Genomic DNA, 20,195 nt, shown 5'->3' on the forward strand with positions numbered 1-20,195 from the left:
GCTTTGTGATGATCAGCGTACAACTATAAGTATCATAAAATTCATTGAGTGATTATAACAATAAGTAAAAATTTTTAAAAAGTAACACCTGTGGAAGGCTTTTCTTGGCTTCCTTAACCAACTGGCCTCCTTGGAACCTCACTTTATGTAAACCTCTGTTCTGACTTCCTCCCAAGAGAGGTTGCTTTGGGGAAGACCAGAGGCTCTGTATTCCTGGTTTTACTGCAATGCTCATGCCTGTGAAACTTACAAATAAACCTTCAAGAGAGAGACTTTGGTTATGCCTGGGGTGAGACGGAGATCTCTGATGTTCTCTCAAAGGGGCTCAGAGTGAGAAAATGCCCTGGGGTTGGGCCATGTGATGGAGGATGAGGGAAAGAAGAATTAATGGAAATAATCTGAGGAAGCAGAATCTCCTTTGAAGGAGAATATAAATAAGCAAAGCTATTAAAGCTTTTTTTTTTTTTTTTTAAGGGCCTCACCTGCAGTATATGGAAGTTCTCAGGCTAGGGGTCAAATTGGAGCTGCAACTGCCGGCCTACGCCACAGCAACGCCAGATCTGAGCTATCTGTGACCTACACTGCAGCTTGTGGCAATGCCAGATCCTTAACCCACTGAGCAAGGCCAGGGATCCAAACCCCATCCTCGTGGTTACTATGTCGGTTTCTTAACCCACTGAGCCACAACAAGAACTCAATCCTTAAAGCATATTGTGATGAGTAGCATGGATACTGCATTAGCAAGGAAACATTTGAAAATCCTTAGGATGGCAGGATCCTCAAATTCTAACCAAAGCTCTCCTCATTTGCACTCTGCTCCTTCATAACTTTGCTGAGGGCTGAGACCCTCCCAGGCCTCGCATTGTTGTTGCTTTTTGATCAGCTCCCTGTGGCACTAGAAGGATGGGGGACAGGGACTGGGCTGGGTCAAAGGCACCCTCCTCCACCTTGGCCCACCCAGGGTTAGGGGACCGGAGGACTCATGGGATGCCAGCCACCACGAGCAGTGTGAAAGCTGTCCTCATGGGGACCCCTTCCTAGTAAATGGATTTGACAAACCAGTCAACGGGGCTAGATTAAATTCTCAGCTGAGGATTAAATGACACGGGTGTGTCATTTTAGAATTTGCTTTTGTTATGTGGGAAATTGATGAAGGACCGGGTGCTGAGCTGTTATATGCACAGAGATGCTTCACAGTCTGTGCCCTGTACCGATGGTATTGTTACGTGTTAGTTGTACTTACGCACAAGCGTTTTTTTGTTACTTGTCCTTATGTCTTCTTTAGGCTTCATTTCTATTACATTGTAAGGCAAAGTCTACCATGCCTGTTTCTTTGGCGCTCTTAGCTCTGGGAAACATACATTAGGTTTGCATCAAGAGTTCTGAGTAAACATTGTTAAACAGAAGTTGTTAACCTCTTGGCTATATGTATATGTATATGTAGAATGAAAGTATGAATTATGCAGAGTAGGAGTTCCTGTTTGTGGCACAGTGGGAATGAATTCGACTAGGAACCATGAGGTTGAGGGTTTGATCCTTGGCCTCGCTCAGTGGGGTAAGGATCTGGATCCGGCATTCCCATGAGCTGAGGTGTAGGTTGCAGATGTGGCTTGGATCCCACATTGCTGTGGCTGTGGTGTAGACTGGCAGCTACAGCTCCAATTAGAACCCTAGCCTGGGAACCTCCATATGCCACAGGTATGGTCTTAAAAAAGCCAGAAAAAAGAAAAAAAAATGAATTATGCAGAGTAAACTGCTAATCTGGTTTCTTCATGTTAGAAAAAGTGCTATATACAGACAACTAAATTAGAATAATGCTTTGCATTTAAATATATTTAGTACATAAATTCTATTCACCTTTTTAAAAAAATTGTTAAGCATCTTTCCTGTATTGCCACATAGGGTAAACTTCTTAGAATAGATCAGAAAATCTAAAATAATTCAACTCTGTTGCCTCCCCCAGACGTGAGACCCTGGGATGAATGTGCCACATCTCATAGGCAGCCTGGTCTCATCGCCAGCCCAAGATAAACCCTAGTGACTGTTACCATGATAGGATTAAGGAGTGACCATGCAGAGAAGCACAGACAGACATGCCATGGGTTCGCAGGAGGGAGAAGCTCATCAGTTGGGGAAATCAGGCTTTGTGAAGGAGATAGTGTAAGGACTGGGCTTTGAAGGATGGATAGACTTTCATTAGCTCTAGGTTGGGGAAGTTATTCTGGCCAGGCGAAAGTAAGGGCCCCTGAAAAAGTGTGGGTATTAGGAATCTGTGTCCAAGAGTTCAGGTAAATACAGGGAGAGTGTCCCCTCGTCTGATGGAAACATGAGTTTTAGAGTAGGGGCAAACCGGAAGGACATGATCACTTTCACAATAGCAGCAGGTGCCGGACAGTAGAAAGTGCTCTGTTTAAGGAATCTCTTCTAATCTAGAAAAGGTCAGGTCTGTTTTCATTGAAAGGTTTTTCATAAAAGAGCAATGTTGTCAGAGCTGTGATAAGGCAGATTCATATGGAGATGAGATCCAGGGAAAGACAGAAGGCAGGAAGAACACTCAGGAGGCCATTGGTGGAATCAGGACCTGTATAATTCCAGCAGGAATGGAAGTGAAAATACAAAATTGGGTTGGTTTGACTTGGAAGTCAGTTTAAACTTCATATGTCAGTGTCTGCTAAAAATTGGATTTTCTATCTCAAGGTACTTCAGTGGAATCTTGAGGACCCAGATGGCCTATTTTCTGTTCTAGATTCCTTCCCTGGAAGTGGAAACCAAAAGTCAGGAAGGCTGATGTCTCTTGGAGTCACCTGAGGCAGAAACCTGGAGGCACAGACTCTCCAGTCTCCCTCACTTTTTTTTGGCCGCCCTGAGGCATATGGAGATCCGGGGCCAGGGATCAGGTCTGAGCCATAGGTGCGACCTAAGCTGCAGCTGAGCAATGCTAGACCCTTAACCCACTGTGCCAGGCTGGGGGTCTAACCTGTGTTCCAGCACCCCCAAGATGCCACCAATCCTGTTGCCCCACAGTGGGAACTCCATGCCTTACATCTTAATAGTCCCTTTGATAAATGATGGTTCAAGATTGTCACAGAGATTGTTGACATCTCCTCTCATTTTCTGTATCAAAAAGTGCAGATTCCTCAAATATTTAAGTTTTATGCTCCTATGAAGTACTAACCTCAGTGTTATTAACTGTCTTGCAGATTCCATTGTAATTGGATTTTGGGTTGGTCTTGCGGTCTTCGTGATTTTCATGTTTTTTGTGCTGACCTTGCTGACCAAGACAGGAGCTCCACACCAAGAGTAAGTTTGGGCTGTTCTCAATTCTATAAAACCCCACAGGGACCTTAAGAAACAGAAGGAGGAGTTCCCGTCGTGTGTAGCTCAGTGGTTAGAGAATCTTACTAGCATCCATGAGGACACAAGTTTGATCCCTGGCCTTGCTCAGTGGGTTAAGGATCGGGTGTTGCCATGAGCTGTGGGTAAGTCACAGATGCACCTTGGATCCTGTGTTGCTATGGCTGTGGTGTAGGCCGGCAGCTACAGCTCTGATTCAACTCCTGGCCTGGGAACCTCCATATGCGATGAGTGCAGTCCTAAAAAGATGAAAAAAAAAAAAAAAAGGAAAGAAAGAAACAGAAAGAACCTCCAGGGCTAGGATTGCTTCAGTGGATGGAGAGATGAGGCTGGTTATGGTTTTGCTTTCTGGAGCCATGTGCCAGTTGGATGGAATCTGCCTTCTTCTTGGCACTTTGCCTTTTGCCTCTCGGGCTCATTTTCTTTTCTCGTCTTATGTCTTTTTAGGGCTGCACTCGTGGCATATGGAGGTTCCCAGGCTAGGGGTTGAATTGAAGCTGCAGCCACCAGCCTACGCCACAGCCACAGCACCGTCAGATCCAAGCCACCTCTGTGATCTACATCACAGCTCATGGCAACAACGCCAGATCCTTAACCCACTAATTGAGGCCAGGGTCTATGAGGCCCGTGTCCTCATAGATACTAGTAGATACAAACTATAGCATTTGGAGTGGATAAACAATGAGATCCTGCTATATAGCATGGGAACTATATCTAATCACTTGCAATGGAACATGATGGAGGATAATGTGAGAAAAATTATGCGTATATATAAAACTAGGCCACTTGGCTGTACAGCAGAAATTGATAGAACATTATAAATCAACTATAATAAAAAATTTAAAAAAGAATTAGGTAATTTTCATTGCATGGGGAGGAACATTCATGTTGGGCTTTGGATTTATGGAGAGAATACAGGGATGCTTGAAGAAGGTTGAGTAACATTGAGTATTTGGTCAGTTATGGTTTGCCAAAAACTTAGAAATGTTTCAGAAGATTTTTAAAAATTTCAACTCTTCAACTAAAGGGAAAACCAAAGTGGGTTAGGTACTTTCTCAGTCAGTCCTCACAGGCAACAGATAGCACACTCAGATAATTAGAAGAGCTTTTGGGGAGTTCCCATTGTGGTGCAGCAGAAATGAATCCAACTAGTGACCATGAGGTTGCAGGTTTGATCCCTGGCCTCCCTTAGTGGGTTAAAGATCCAGTGTTGCCATGAGCTGTGGTGTAGGTTGCAGATGAAGCTCAGATCCTGCGTTGCTGTGGCTGTGGTATAGACTGGCAGCTGTAGCTCCTATTTGACCCCTAGCCTGGGAACCTCCATATGCCGTGGGTGTGGCCCTAAAAAGCAAAGAAAAAGTTTTTGATAAAGGGACTAGTCACAAGTTGTGGCCGGAGAGGAGGGCAGCTCCCCACCAGGATAGTGCAGGACTTGCAACACTGAGAAATAGATGTCCTAGACTTAAAGGGGGCCCTGCAGAAAGTTTGGCTAAGAGGAGCGATGACCTGGGTCAAGGGACACGGTGGCTCAGTGTGACTACTCAGGGAGGGAGCCTCCAACAAATGGCCAGATTTTTCTTTCCCCTCTTCTTCCTATTTCTCACCATTGCTGCCAAGTGGCTGAACCCCAGAACACAACCAGCAGTCAAGAACCTCCATCAAAAGTCAGTTTCCTGGAGCACAGAGCATGATGGGGATAATAATCCCCTTTATTTTCCTTTTCCTCAGAAAGAAAGATGGATTTTTTTTTAGGGTTATTGAGATGTATTTGTTTGATGTAGGATGCAGGTGATTTTACAGATGGGAATACCCTAGCCCCAAACAGAAACACGACTTCCTATAATGATTAGTTTTATTTGTCAATTTTTCTCGATCATGGTACCCAGATACTTGGTTGAACATTATTCTAGATGTGGCTGTGAAGATTTTTTTTTTTAAGATGAGATAACATTTCTAAGTAAAACTGATTATCCTCCTTAATGTGGGTGAGGCTCATCCAGTCAGTGGAAGGCCCTCCTAGAAATAGGTTGTCATCCTTTGAGCAAAAAGTAGTTTTGGCAGAGGACTGCCTTCAGACCTGAACTGCAGTTCTTCCCTGGTCTCTAGCCTTCCAGCCTGCCCCACAGATCTTGGACTTGCGAGCCTCTACCATCACATGGACTAATTTCTTAAAAGAAATCTCCCTTTGCCCCTCTTGGACGGATAGATATAGGAACACACACACACACACACACACGCACACGCACACGCACACGCATACACACACACACACACACACACACACACACTCTGTTGGTCCTATTTCTCTGAAGAACACCGACTGATACATTTCCTTAACATTTCACCTTGACCCTGGGTAGCTGAATCTCGCATTTCCTATCTTCCAGTTGGCAGTTCATCCTTTTAATGGCTGTTTTCTCTTTTGATGGCGATTCTGAGTCATCTCAAAGAACAGGGGTCATAGCAACTCTACATGTTTTTAATGAGGTTAAGAAGAAAGTCTAACCTTTCTTATTTAACTTTAAAAAAATAATGGATTAGCCTTCAGGACTACCCTGAAATGCGTTTTTGAGTCTGAGGCAGTGTAAGACATGGCATTTGACTGCAGTATATAAAGAAACGGAAAGAAACAGACATGTGGATCCCTAAATGGATCAGTAAAAAAGCTTTTAGATGTTAGTTAACTTGACATTAATTTCGAGGGAAGTTTTTCTAAAATGACATTATTTTTTCCAATTAGCTAATGCTAATATAAAATAATCATTTTTCAGTTTGCCTGTGATAATTAGACATAGAGGGAAGAATGATAAATCATAGGAATAATAATAGCAGTTTTTGAACTAATCAGGGTTTGCTGATTACTTTATATATATAGTCTCACCAAGTCCTCACAGAAAGATGAAGTAAATCCTGTAAGTGTTCCCACTTTACAGATAAGAAAAATGAGGCTGAATGACTCATGAGGATATTCAGGTTACAAAAAAATAAAAACAACAAAAAAATCCCTGTGGAGTCAGGCCTTCAACTAAAGTCTCTTTGGCTCTAAAGCTCCTATTATTAACACTATGTTAAATTATATCAGGAATTAGGAATTTTTAATTTCCTATTGAAACAAAGATATTAGCAAGCAATCAGAGTTATCTTCTTTTATCACATATCGCATCAAGCATGGACTCCGGAGTCAAACCTTTCCAGATTTGGGCTGGATTCTTAACTTCTGTTCTGCTTCTTTATGCTTGAGGTTCCTCTTTTATAAAAATAAAGTAGTTTCTGCCTCCCAGGATAATTGTAAAGATTAAGTGAACTGATGCCTGTGGAACTGCTGATACATGCTTGGCAGCACTTGTTGAAGATTAGTCCATCCCTGCATGGCTGGTGGAGTCCTGGGAAGAGCCGAGGGGTGCAGGTAAAGAGCAGGAGGGAGAAGAAACCTCTCCTCCCATGGAATGGCCACACCCTAAGCATTCACATTGGAGCTGCACATGCCAAAATGCAGCCTCATTCCAGCCCAGCTTGACCAGTGTGTCTCTCAGTAAAAGAGTAAGATGATTTTATTTTTTTATTTTTGTATTATTATTATTATTATTTTGCCTTTTCTAGGCCCGCTCCTGCAGCACATGGAGGTTCCCAGGCCAGGGGTCCAATCAGAGCTGCAGCCACCGGCCTATGCCAGAGCCACAGCAACGCAGGATCTGAGCCGCGTCTTCGACCTACACCACAGCTCACGGCAACGCCGGATCCTTAACCCACTGAGCAAGGCCAGGGATCGAACCTGCAACCTCATGGTTCCTAGTCAGATTCGTTAACCACTGCGCCAGGACGGGAACTCCTAAAAGAGTAAGATGATTTTAGAAAGGAGACTAAGGAGAGAACCTTGGTGATGGTTTGGGAGGACTGACACATCTGAATTCTGACTGTTTTCTATAACAGGCTCTCTGGGTAGTTGGTCACCAAGAACCTTTACTTCCTCAAGTAGGATTTCAGGCAGCATCCTTTGGGAATAACATTCTGGTTAAGATCCCTGATCAAGTCTGTAGGCACAAAATGAACTAGTACGGAGTCTACCACTTAGTCCTATTTCTTTCTCCATGGAGGCACCCTGGGCAGCTGGACGGCTCCTAAGAATCTCATCATTGCCCACACATGAAAAGAGTAGGTGCATCCCCTGGAAAGTAGTAAGACACAAGGATGGGAGTTCCCATTGTGGCTCAGCAGTTATAAACCTGACTAGTATCCATGAGGACCTAGGTTCAATCCCTGGCCTTGCTCAGTGGTCCAAGGATCCGGTGTTACTGTGGCTATAGTGTAGCCCAACAGCTATAGCTCCAATTCGACCCCTAGCCTAGGAACCTCCATATGCCCAGAGTGTGGCCCTACAAAAAGCAAAAAAAAAAAAAAAAAAAAAGAGAGAGAGAGAGAAAAGACACAAGGACAGGCAGACAGGCTTCTCTCCAGAAGTTTCCAACTTGGTATCATGTTAGCATGAGAACTTCAATTCTGTTTTTGTGTGTGTGTGTTTTTAGGGCCGCACCCAGGGCATATGAAGGTTCCCAGGCTAGGGGTTCAATCAGAGCTACAGCTGCAGGCCCCCACAACAGCCACAGCAAGGCCAGATCAGAGCTGCCTCTGCAACCTACACCACAGCTCATGGCAACACTGGATCCTTAACCCGCTGAGCAAGGCCAGGTATCAAATCCGCAACCTCACGTTTCCTAGTTGGATTCGTTTCCGCTGTGTGGTGAGGGGAACTCCAGAACTTCAATTCTGAATGGAATCACTGCCTACTCAATGGCCTTTGTTAAGAAAAGGATGTGTCATAAACACCCGAGGTTATGAGACAGTAACAAGCAGCTCCCCAAATCTCAGTGTAACACAACATGGGTTTACGTTGTGATCAAGCTACACGTCTTCTGAGGGTCAGCAAGGGGTGGATTCTAGCTCCTCCACTGTAGCTGCTGTATCTCCAACTCTCAGCCTCCCTGTTAAGGGTGACTGGGAAGGGAGCATATGGAGATCTTTCACCTGCAGCTGGGAAGGGGAACACACCCCTTCTTCCCTCAGTTCATTGGCCAGCACTAGCCACACCCACCTGACTGCTAGGTGGGGGAGGGGAATCTCTGAGCCCAGAAGAAGAGAACCAGATATGGTTAGCCTTAGTAAAGCAGACTGCAGAGGAAGGAAAACTTATAAAGCTGACATCACCTTTCTGAAAAGCTTTTAGGCCCAAGAAACAGCTTTAATGGGGATTCTTTTTCTCATGGAATATTTTCTGTAGTGTGAGGGGGAAAAAACCCTCCTACCTCGATCCTCCATGGACAATGAAGGTAAAAACCATTTTTTTTTTTCCTGTGCTTTCTTCCCTAAGGAGCTGTTTACTCCCTTTGCTGTCTTGTTAAAGCATTAGAGCCCCATTATCATAAGTCTGCCAGGGAGAAAGAGCATGGGAAAGGCTTGGATCCTATTTTTATATTAAAAAAAATGATCAAGCCCCAGACATACCGCAAATACCCTCCCTTTGTAGCCTTTGCCAAGTGCACTTTGTCCAAGTAGGGATGGTCCTCTTATAGGGGTGAGGACAGGATTCCTCATGACTTTATAAAAATAGAAAGGATGTTTTACCTTGAGTTGCAATTTACCTGAATATGACACTCACTAAAGGATGGGTACAGTGCACCCAAATGCTAACAGCAAGAGAAAGTCTATGCTCAGGGTCTTTGGTAATGGCCAAGGCCACAGAAACTAGCTAAGTGCACACATGGCAAGTGATTCCCAAGGAAGGTTTGTCATTCTGAAAGATCTGCCAAATATCAACAGGTGAAAAATGCAACTGTTTCATCTGTCTGATTCAAATTATGCACCTTTGTTCAACAATCACTTTTAATTCCCCATCAGTTAAGAAGTGTTTACTGGGTGCACAGCAATGGCTTGCCCAGGATGTGCTGAGGACCATTCTAAGGTAGTAGAATCTTTATATATATAAATATATATATCTGTGACCTACATCACAGATCACAGTAACACTGGATCCCTGACCCACTGAGCGAGGCCAGAGGTTGAACCTGCATCCTCATGTTGAATTCACTCGTCGAATTCACTTCTGTTGCACCACAATGGGAACTCCCCTCTATTTTTTTTTTTTTGAGGCTTTTGTGAATGGAATATATATATATTTCATTTTCTTATTGTTTGTTACCAGTATGTGGAAATACAAGGGTTTTGTATAAGGTCAATTGAAAAGAAAAGTTTGTTGTTGTTGTCATTGTTTTTAAACAACAATACTAGAACAACAGGATAAACATATGGGAAAAAAAAATGAACCTTGACGCCTATCTCAATATAGACCATATACCCAAAGTAAAAGCTCCTAGAACAGTTCTATCCAATGGAACTTTCTGTGATGATGGAAATGTTCCCTGTGCTGGCTAATTAGGTAGCCACTGGCCTCAAGTAGCTATTGAGCACTTGAAATGTGGGTAATATGATTGGGAAATTGAATTTTAAATTTTACTTAATTTTACTTAATTTAAATTTAAATAGCCACCCATAGCTGATGGCTATTGTATTGGAAAGCATGGTTCTAGAAGAAAGCATAGGAGACTATCTTTGTGATTTTAGGGTCAGCAGTTATTTCTCAGAGAGAATACAAAAAGTGCTAACATGGAAGCTAATAATTTGAACTTAACAGAAATTTAAAGTTTGTGCTTATCAAACACACCTTTAGGAAAATGAAAATGCAAGTCACAGATCAAGAGAAAGTGTTTGCAACATATACATCTAACAGAAGACTTGTGTTTAGAATGTATTACAAAACTTCTACAAATCAATAACAAAAGATAAGCAACTCCAACTTTTAAACAGGCAAAATTCTGACACAGGCAGTTCACAAAAGAAGGTAAACCAATAGACTATAAGGACATGAAAAGATACTCAATATTATTAGACATCAGAGAAATGCACATTTAAATCCTACCAAGTGCCATTTCACTCCCACTAGATTCAACCCCTAGCCTGGGAACCTCCATATGCCGCGGGAGCAGCCCCCCCAAAAAAATAGCAACAACAACAACAACAACAACAACAAAAAGACAAAAAAAAAAAAAAAAAAAAGACTGACCACATCAAATACTGACAAAGATATGGAACAACTGTAAGTTTTATACATTGTGGTGAGAATGTAAGATGGCACAACCGCTTTGAAAAACTCTGCAGTTTTTGGAGTTCCTGTCGTGGCGCAGTGGTTAACGAATCCGACTAGGAACCGTGAGGTTGCGGGTTCGGTCCCTGCCCTTGCAGGATCCGGCGTTGCTGTGAGCTGTGGTGTAGGTTGCAGACGCGGCTCAGATCCCGCGTTGCTGTGGCTCTGGGATTGTGCCGGTGGCCACAGCTCCGATTAGACCCCTGGCCTGAGAACCTCCATATGCCGCGGGAGCAGCCCAAAGAAATAGCAAAAAGACAAAAAAGAAAAAAGAAAAGAAAAACTCTGCAGTTTCTTGCGAAGGAACATCTCTTATATGACCTAGTAATACTACTCTTAGTATTTGCTCAAGAACGATAGAAAACATGTATCTACCAAAAGATTTTTCAAGAACATTCATAGCAGCTTTGCCCACAGCGGCCCCAAAGTGGAAACAATCCAAATATCCTGTAATAGAAGAATAGATAAGTTACACTGTATTTGTACAACAGAATATTACCGAGTAAAAAAAAAGAACAAACTATTGTTGCATGCAACAACATGGATGAATCTCAAAAACGTTACGAGGGGCACAAGAATCCAGGCACAAAAGACTGTATATTGCACGATTCCATTTGTATGAATTTCAAAAACAGGATAAACTAATCCATGGTGATAAAAATCAATAGATTACCTATAGGAGGTGGAAATTGGCCATTCAAGAATAGGCAAAGTTAATCAATGGAAATAGAAATCAGTCAGTGTTACCTAAAAGGGGCTAGAAATCTAATGGAAGGAATTTTTCTAGGAGAAATGAAATATTCTCTATCTTAACCGGGGCGGGGGGGAGTGGTTACATGGGTGTATACATCAATAAAAATTCATTAAATTTTATACTTAAGATCTATGGTTTTCAGTACATAAATTTTACCAAATGATGTGTGGATAGAAACTGAGTTGAAGTAAGCTGTGCCCAAGATCACAGTTTTTCACTTACAGGTTTTTTTTTAGTATATTAGCTGAAGAAAGAAAAGCGGAATAAAAGGTTGGTCTATTGAGTAATGTTTAGCAGACTCTAAGAGAACAAAGATGAAATTATTTTCTAATTTTAATGATTTTTATTTTTCCATTATAGTTGGTTTACAGTGTTCTGTCAATTTCTACTGTACAGCAAAGTGACCCAGTCTCTATCTCAAACACACACACACACACATATATATATACACACACATTCTTTGTCTCATATTATCCTCCATCATGTTCCATTATAAGTAACTAGATACAGTTCCCTGTGCTCTACAGCAGAGCTCATTGCTTATCCACAAAGATGAAATTTTCCCTTGTTCTCAGGGAGGGAGAATCAGACAGGTGACCACAGCAAGAGATCATGGGGAGATTGACCAGTGGGGTGGGGCAGGGAAGGCCTCTTACGGCACTGACTTGGCTCTGCACTGGGGAGGGTCAGAATCCTCTGGTCTCTTGTGCCTTCATTCTTCAGCAAAGGGGGGTCATGGTGGTCAATGGACCCAATTCTTATTCCTGAAAAAAATGTAGCCTGAATCACAGAAGAGCTGCTTTACACAGTTGGGTTTCTGGGTCGGCTTTCACATTCAGCTGATGCTCCAAGCAGGCAGGAAAGCTATTACTCAGAGTTTCTTACCCTGGAATTGGGGAATAGCGTGACCCCAGCCATCTTAATCATGCTTTTCTTCCTTTCTTCTTCCTCTTCTTCTTTTTCTTTCTTTCCTTTTTTTTTTTTTTCTTTTCCTTTTTTATGGCCCCACATGTGGCATATGGATGTTCCCAGGCTAGGGGTCAAATTGGAGCTGCAGCTGCTAGCCTATACCACAGCCACAGCAACGCCAGATCCGAGCCACATCTGCGACCTACACCACAGCTCACGGCAATGCCAGATCCCTAACTCACTGAGTGGGGCCAGAGATCAAACCTTCAACCTCATAGATACCAGTTGGCTTTGTTACCACTGAGCCACAGTAGGAACTCTCATGCTTTTTCCAACCTGTTAATCTCCTCTTTTTCCTAGGTGACATTTTTTAGCTTGTTAGGTCACAGGTAGCTCATCCCTGTTCTCAAATATCTTTTAAACTTGGGCAAAATGACAACTAGTGGAGGAAAATTGCTTACTGAAAGATAAGGCCAGTTCAATTTGCATTAAAGCAGAATTCCATCCATCTCTCCAAAATGATTTTTTCCCTGAATCCTGAATACATGACCTAGTGAATATTGTACTCTTGTGTAAATCATTGACCTTCACATTACCTTGCTTCATGGGCCAGGAGGTTTGTTAATCAGGCTTATCACTGAAGGGAAAAACTCAGGCTTCAAGAGGAATTCCTTGTCTGATGTCACCCAGGGAATCACAGTAGGAGAGTGATCTGATATAGAAGTCCCGCCATTGCCTCAATGGCCAAGCTTCTAGAATGACTGACTTCTGAAATCCAGGTGATGCTTGATCATTTGGAGGTTAGTTTATACAATCATATTTTCCAGACCTATAAATTGATTCCATGTCCCTTTGAACTTGAGACATGGGAACTTTGTCCCAAGCACTGTATCATGAGTGATGGGATGGGGAGGAAGAGATTTAAGAACTGAAACCACTCAGATTATACACATTCAACACAGACTCCAGAGTCTAATTTTTGTCAGGTTCTGTTCTGGATTTGAAAGTGTATTCAGACATGATTCTTGACCTTAAGGAGTCACTACCTGTGTGGGAGTAACCTTTATATGAATCCGGAAAGAATGGTGATTAAAGGAGATGGGATATCAGGTTATTTAATTTGCCCATGCTCTTCCTTTCAGGCACTTGTGGGACTAATTGAATGTTAGTTTATTTATCCATTCATTCAAATTACCATTGATTGCTAATTTGTTCCACACTAAATGAAACAGGAATTAGGAACCTGAGTTTTTTCCCCTACTCCTATCACTGACTGATTGTGATCAATCAAGAGGGCATTCTGACTGCTTCTTACCTTAGTTTATGCTATGGTGAAATGGGTATAGTAATTTTTGGCCTAAGTGGCTGCATTGGTCAGTTTTGAGAATTAGGTGAGATAAATGGATATGAGAATGCTTTGACAAATGTGAGACTCATCCTGTAAGATAGTATTTTTGTTGCTCAGGATAGCCTGATATAGGCCAGTGATGCTAAACTTGAACATGAATATTGATTCTTGGTGGGAATTATATGAACATACAGGTGACCAGTCGCTACCTCTGGAGGTTGAGGGTCTTGCAGAATAGAATTATGCATTTTAAGAAGCACTTCAAGAAATTCTGATGCAAATGAGCCAAGAATCCCACTAAGAAACACTGGTGTGTGATGCAGAATATTGGGAATTCCTCCAAGAAATGTGTCTTTTCGGGTTGGTCCCCGGGCCCTCCCTTGAGACCTTTGCCTTGGCTTTATCGGTACGTGTTCAGAAGTGATGTTTCTCAGTTCTGATGTTTGTTTGCATGCTCTGTAAAGCAACTTGCACTCAATAGATGCCAAAAACCATGATTCTGCAGGTAACTAAGCTGGAATGTAAGCAGATTTTTATTTTGCTTTTCTTGACAGCAATGCAGAGTCTTCAGAGAAGAGATTCCGAATGAACAGCTTTGTGTCAGATTTTGGAAGACCACTGGAGCCAGACAAGGTGTTTTCTCGACAGGGCAATGAGGAATCCAGGTCCCTCTTTCATTGTTACATTAATGAAGTGGACCAGTTGGACAAGGCCAAAGCTTGTTTCCAGACCACGGCCCTCGATAGTAATGTTCAGCTCCAAGAAGCCATCAGACGCAGTGGGCAGCCGGAGGAGGAGCTCAACAGGCTCATGAAATTTGACATTCCCAACTTTGTCAACACAGACCAGAACTCCTCCTTTGGGGAAGACGATCTCCTGATATCGGAACCACCTATTGTTCTAGAAAATAAGCCAGTTGCCCAGACCCCACACAAAGACTTGGATTGAGAAGCATGTTTTGTAAAGTGTATACCTGAAGAGGCTGGTCTGTCTTTGTATAGTACGAAATCTCCATTCACCAAAATTGTGTGCGTTTGTATATGAGAGACAGAGACAGAGAGACCAAAAGGCAAAATGACAGAGAAGAGAGCCCCCTGGGAAGAGAGCTGATTCAGCTGTTTTTACGCCCTCAAACACATATGGGGCTTTTGGGAGGGGGAGAACCAAGTAGTTACACTGTCTCATCTTCCTTGTTGTTGAAGAACTTGGCCACATACTCGGCATCATCACTCTTGAATGGGGTTGACATATGGCCTTCCTGTCTGCCACTGCTATGCTCTTCATTAGTGAGTTGCTTTTTCTCTCTGGGCTGCCGTCTTTTTTACTGTAAGGAGAGGAGTATGGAGTAGATGATTTGTCTCAACTCGAATAATTTGCCGATTTATGACTGTGTTCAGATGAGGCTGGGATATACCCAAAGGAGTATAAACTAGGGCACCGTATCCTAGCTCTTGCTATAAGATCCCCCAGTTGACTTTCCATTCAACCCTTAACTGAGCCCAGCTTTTGTCAGGGTCCCGGTGTCTATCAGGATGTCAGGAGACTCATCTCTCATGGTTTCTGTGGCAACATTTCTATTGGTTGGGCTGAAATGGCTCTTCTGAGACCCTCCAGCCACCCACGCTCAAAGCTGAGGACAGCCCTGCCCCTCCTCTCCTGGGATGAGTACCAATCCACAATACATTGTGTGACAGTCTTGTTCCCAGAAACATATGGAAGGTCATCAGCCGCGTGAGGAGAGGTGCCTTCTGTGTCTCTCTGTTGGTGTAACTGTGTCTGGTCACACTGCTATAGTATTGGCTAGTGAACAAGAAAAGCACTATTTGCCATGCTTTCTGTTCACTTGGCAGATGTGTAGGTGATGGTGGTGTGGCTTATGTGTGGGCTTTGAGCTGGGATGTTGAATGAGTTAGAATTACTCCATATGCAAATATTCAGAGTGGCCTGGCACAACACAGAGCTGATTCATGAATCAAAACTGCATGTTGTTTTGGAAACAACTTGGTTTTGCAGTCATGTGGCATGCATGGCCAGCTGCTAATCTCTGGTTGGTGTTTTCATTATGGATTTCATTATGTCTTGCTTAAGCTGAAAAATAAATGCATTTATTGCACCAGAATTTCCTCTGGCTCTTTGTTTTTACACATCCGTTTTTTCATTTAAAAGTGATTCCATGTCTATAATACCTACTAATTTGTATGTCTCTATGATCCCAGTGGTCTGAGTTGTACACCAGTTTTCCTTTAGGAATTATTCCATCAAAAGAATTCCTTTCCCATAATGTTTTTTTGTGGAAAATATTATCCTTTAAGACTCTAACGCGAAACAGTGGAACAAATCATGGAACATATCTTATGTTAATACACATTTCTTGAAAAAAGAAACTTGCTATTTTCGTTAAAGAATGCAGATTTTAATAACTTTTACTAATGCGAATAATATTATTCATAATTTAAGTAACCAAATATAAATCATGGGTTAATTATTATTATGATTCAAAACTATTTAAGTGGTCTCTTGTTTAGAAGTAGATTAGAAGACTGAAGACTATTGTGTCCTAAATTAAAAAAAAAAATTTCTTTTCTTTTGATGTTTGTTTGTTTGTTGAAGGGTATTTTTATTTTTAGTCTTTTTGTCCTTTTGGGGCTGCACCCACGGCATATGGAGTTTCCCAGGCTAGGGGTCTAGTCGGAGCTACGGCTGCCGGCCTACACCACAGCTGACGGCAACACCAGATCCTTAACCTACTGAGCAAGGCCAGGGATCGAACCTGTAACCTCATGGTTCCTAGTCGGATTTGTTAACCACTAAGCCACGACGGGAACTCCCAAAGTGTATTTTAAAGATGGAAAAATACCCATGATTCAAAACTATCATTTTCATTAACTAGATGTTAAGAACCATGAAGTGTTCAAGATTTAACCCCTCTTGCAGAATTACAGGTTAGCATAACACAGTTTTGTGGAAGCTGGCTGAAGACACAAACTCTGGGTCTGAGACAAAGAACATGACTGCATAGCAGGTGGCATGTGCTTTGTGTTCATATTGGTTCCTGAATTCATTTTCTTTCTATTTTTTTCTTTTTTACAGCTATACCTGTGATATATGGAAGTTCCTGGGCTAAGGGCATATTGGATCCACAGCTGCCAGCCTTTTCCACAGCCATGGCAACACTGGATCCCAGCTGCATCTGTGACAGCTCATGGCACCGCTAGATCCTTAACCCACTGAGCAAGGCCAGGTATCGAACCCACATCGTCAGGTTCTTAACCCACTGAGCCACAACATGACTCCCTTAATTCATTTTCTATTGCTGTCATAATGAAGAACTATGAACTCAGTGGCTAAAAGCAACATTCATTCTGTTATAGTTCTAGGATGTAGAATTTCAAAGTCAACTAGTCTCGGTAAAAATCAAGGTGTCACCAAAAATATGTTCCTTACAGAGGCCCTAGGGAAGCATCCATTTTCTTGCCTTTTCCAACTTCCAGAGGCTGCTCACAATCCTTGGCTCATGGCCTTGTATCACTGCAACCTCTGCTTCCGCTTTACATCTCTGTCTTTTGTCTTTTTTTTCAGAGCCACACCTGCAGCATATGGAGAGTCCCAGGCTAGGGGTCTAATTGGAGCTGTAGCTGCCAGCCTATACCAGAGCCATAGCAACACCAGATCGGAGACTTGTCTGTGACCTACACCACAGCTCATGGCAATGCCGGATCCTTAACCCACCAAGCGAGGCCAGGGATCGAACCCACAACCTCATGGCTCCTAGTCAGATTTATTTCCACTGCGCCATGATGGGAACTCCCACTTTACATCTCTGAGTTTGACTATCTTGCCTCTCTCCTGTAAGGACCTTTGTGATTACATTGGATTACCCACAGTAATCCCCCATCTCAAGATCCTTAACACAATTCCCTTTTGCCATAGAAGGTAACATAGTCACAGGTTCTAGGGATTAGAACATGGACATGTTGTGGGGGTGGGGGGCATTATTCTACCACATCCTTCCCTTCAGCTCTAAAGATTCACATCCTTCCCACACACAAAATACATCTACCTCATCCTAACATTCTCCAAAATCTCAATTATTACACCATCAAATCAAAGTCCAGCTTATAGTCTAAATAGTGTCATCTTGGGAGTTCCTGTCATGGCTCAGCATTTAATGAGCCTGGCTAGCATCCATGAGGACTTGGGTTCGATCCCTGGCCTTGCTCAGTGGGTTAAGGATCCAGCGTTGCTGGGGGCTGCAGTGTAGTTTGCAGACATGGCTTAGATCCCATGTTGCAGTGGTTCTGGCATAGGCTGGCGGCTACAGCTCTGATTCGGCTCCTAACCTGGGAACCTCCACATGCCATGGGTGTGGGCCTAAAAAGACAAAAAGACCAAAAAAAAAATAAATAAATAAGTATCATTTCAAAAATCCAAAATAGCATCATTTAATCATTTAAGTCAGGTACAGGTGAGACCCTGGGTATGATCCATCTTGGGAAAAAAACTGTCTGTGGACCAGTAAAACTAGAAAACAAGTTATTTGTTCCTAAAATGTAATGGGACAAGCAAAGGATACCAGTTTTAGACATTCCTATTCAAAAATGAAGAAACTGGAAGGAAGAAAGGAGTCATCTGTTCCAAGCAATTTCAGAGTTCAACTGGGCTAATAAATACCATTAGGTCGCAAGGCCTTGGAAATAATCTGTGGCTCATGGCTCTGCCCTCTGGGCCTGCAGCTCTACCCTTGAAATCATCCTTTTTTTGAAGGGTAGAATGTGTTAGCTGAGTAGTTTATCAACCTGCTTCCTGAATGGAAAATTTGGGGAGTCTGCTAGTGTGCTGTCCTTTTCTCTGTCCTTTAAAGCCCAAGTTGGCAGTACTTCTGCTGGTATAACATTCTCAAGAATGTCATGAGTTTCCTCACTATGCTGCGTGCGTTCATTCTATTAGACAGAAGCACAAATTGCAGCAGAGTCATTCTCTCTTGAGCAGGGGGATGGTAATCCAAGCCAGTCAGGGTAAGGCAGCTTCTGCTTTGACCAAGGGCAATTCTCTAGAAAAGTGGCACAGTGCCCAACACCCCTAACAGCTGGGAGTGCCATACTGGGTAGAAAAGGAATCTGGGTGGGATGCCACCAGCACCTTTATAACCAAAACAGGTGACATTTATTGAGCACTAAGCAGCTTCTGTGCTAAAATAATTTTTGTTAGCTTACAATGAGCATATTTGACACAGAGGCTTAAACTGTCCCTTTAAATATAAGTTAAGTCAGGGAGTTCCCACTGTGGTGCAGCGGAAACAAATCTGACTAGGTTCCATGAGGATGTGGGTACGGTTCCTGGCCTTGCTCAGTGGGTTGGGGATCCAGCATTGCCATGAGCTGTGGTGTAGGTCACAGTTGCGGCTTGAATCCTGCATTGCTGTGGCTGTGGTGTAGGCCGGCAGCTGTAGCTCTGATTCGACCCCGAACCTGGGAACTTTCATATGCCATGGGTGTGGTCCTAAAAAGCTAAATAAATGAATGAATGAATGAATGTATGTTAAGTCAGGCTACCTCTCTGCTCAAAACCCTGCAGTGGCTTCTCATTTCACTCAGTGAAGATGCTGGAATACTTGCATCAAATCTTTCCTCCCATCACCCAGCAGATCTCATTTCCTGTTTTCTCCCAGGCTCCCTGTGCTTCAGCCACACTGGCCTCTGTGCTGACCCTTGAAAACATCAGACTGATCTTAGGACTGTTGCCCTGGCTGGTCTCTCTGTCTGGAACACTCTTTCCTCAGATACTTACATGGCCCCTCCCTCACTTATTTCAAGCCTTTCCTCAAATGCCTCCTGTCATGGGTCAAACTGTGTCCCCCTCAACTTCATATGCTGGAGTCCCAACCCCCAATACTTCAGAACCTGATCTTATTTGGAAATAGGGTTGTTGCCGATGTAACTACTTAAGATGAGGTCATGAGGGTGGGCCCTAATCCAATGCAACTTTATTCTTATCAAAAGGGGAAATGCAGACACAGAGGCCTGGGGAGATGATGTGAAGACAGCCACCCACAAGCCAAGGAGAGAGACCTGGAGCAGATTCTCCCTCCTTGCACTTAGAAGGAGCCAACGCTGCTGACATCTGACGGTAGACATCCAGCCTCCGGAACTGTGAGACAACGAATCTCTGTTGTTTAAGTCACCCAGCTTGTGGTAGTTTGTTAGAGAAGCCTTGGTAACCAATACCCCCTTCTCAATGTTCTTAATGAGGCCAGCTCTAGCTGTCTCATTGTAAACTGGAAACTGCCTTCCCCTTACCTCTGCCCAGCACCCCTATCTCCCTGATCACACTCTATTTTTCTTTCTCTGAAGCACTTCCCACCTATCATACTATGTAATTCACATGGCTGTTATGTCTGTAGTTTATTTTCTGCTCCTCCAACTAGAATGTAAGTTGGAAAGGGATCTTTATTTTGTTCACTGATCTCAAGTGGCTTGATCAGAGCCTGAGACGCAATCGGCCATAAATAAAATAAAAATTGGTGGGTGGAGGGAGAGATTATTTCTTATATTTATGGGTGAGAGAATTAAGGCTCTGGGAGATTGGGTATTTTTGCTCAGACACAGAACTAGTAAGTGGCAGACCAAGCAGGGTTT

At 43.0% G+C, this 20,195-nt stretch overlaps 1 protein-coding gene across 6 annotated transcripts in view; it reads left to right on the forward strand.

Moving 5' to 3' along the window:
• The window catches only part of MRAP2 (melanocortin 2 receptor accessory protein 2), a 69,801-nt gene extending 54,122 nt beyond the window's left edge, over nt 1–15,679 (forward strand). For 5 of the 6 annotated variants that reach the window (XM_013992657.2, XM_003353248.3, XM_013992658.2 and 2 more), the window contains 2 exons: nt 3,201–3,300; nt 14,115–15,679. In XM_013992657.2, coding sequence (XP_013848111.1) covers nt 3,201–3,300; nt 14,115–14,508 — 494 coding nt within the window. In that variant the 3' untranslated portion in view covers nt 14,509–15,679. Of the gene's footprint in view, nt 1–3,200; nt 3,301–14,089 lie in introns of those variants that run through there. The other variant, XM_021089584.1, reaches the window with a different exon arrangement.

This window comes from Sus scrofa, chromosome 1 (assembly GCF_000003025.6).
Source record: "Sus scrofa isolate TJ Tabasco breed Duroc chromosome 1, Sscrofa11.1, whole genome shotgun sequence".
NCBI classification, from domain to species: domain Eukaryota; kingdom Metazoa; phylum Chordata; class Mammalia; order Artiodactyla; family Suidae; genus Sus; species Sus scrofa.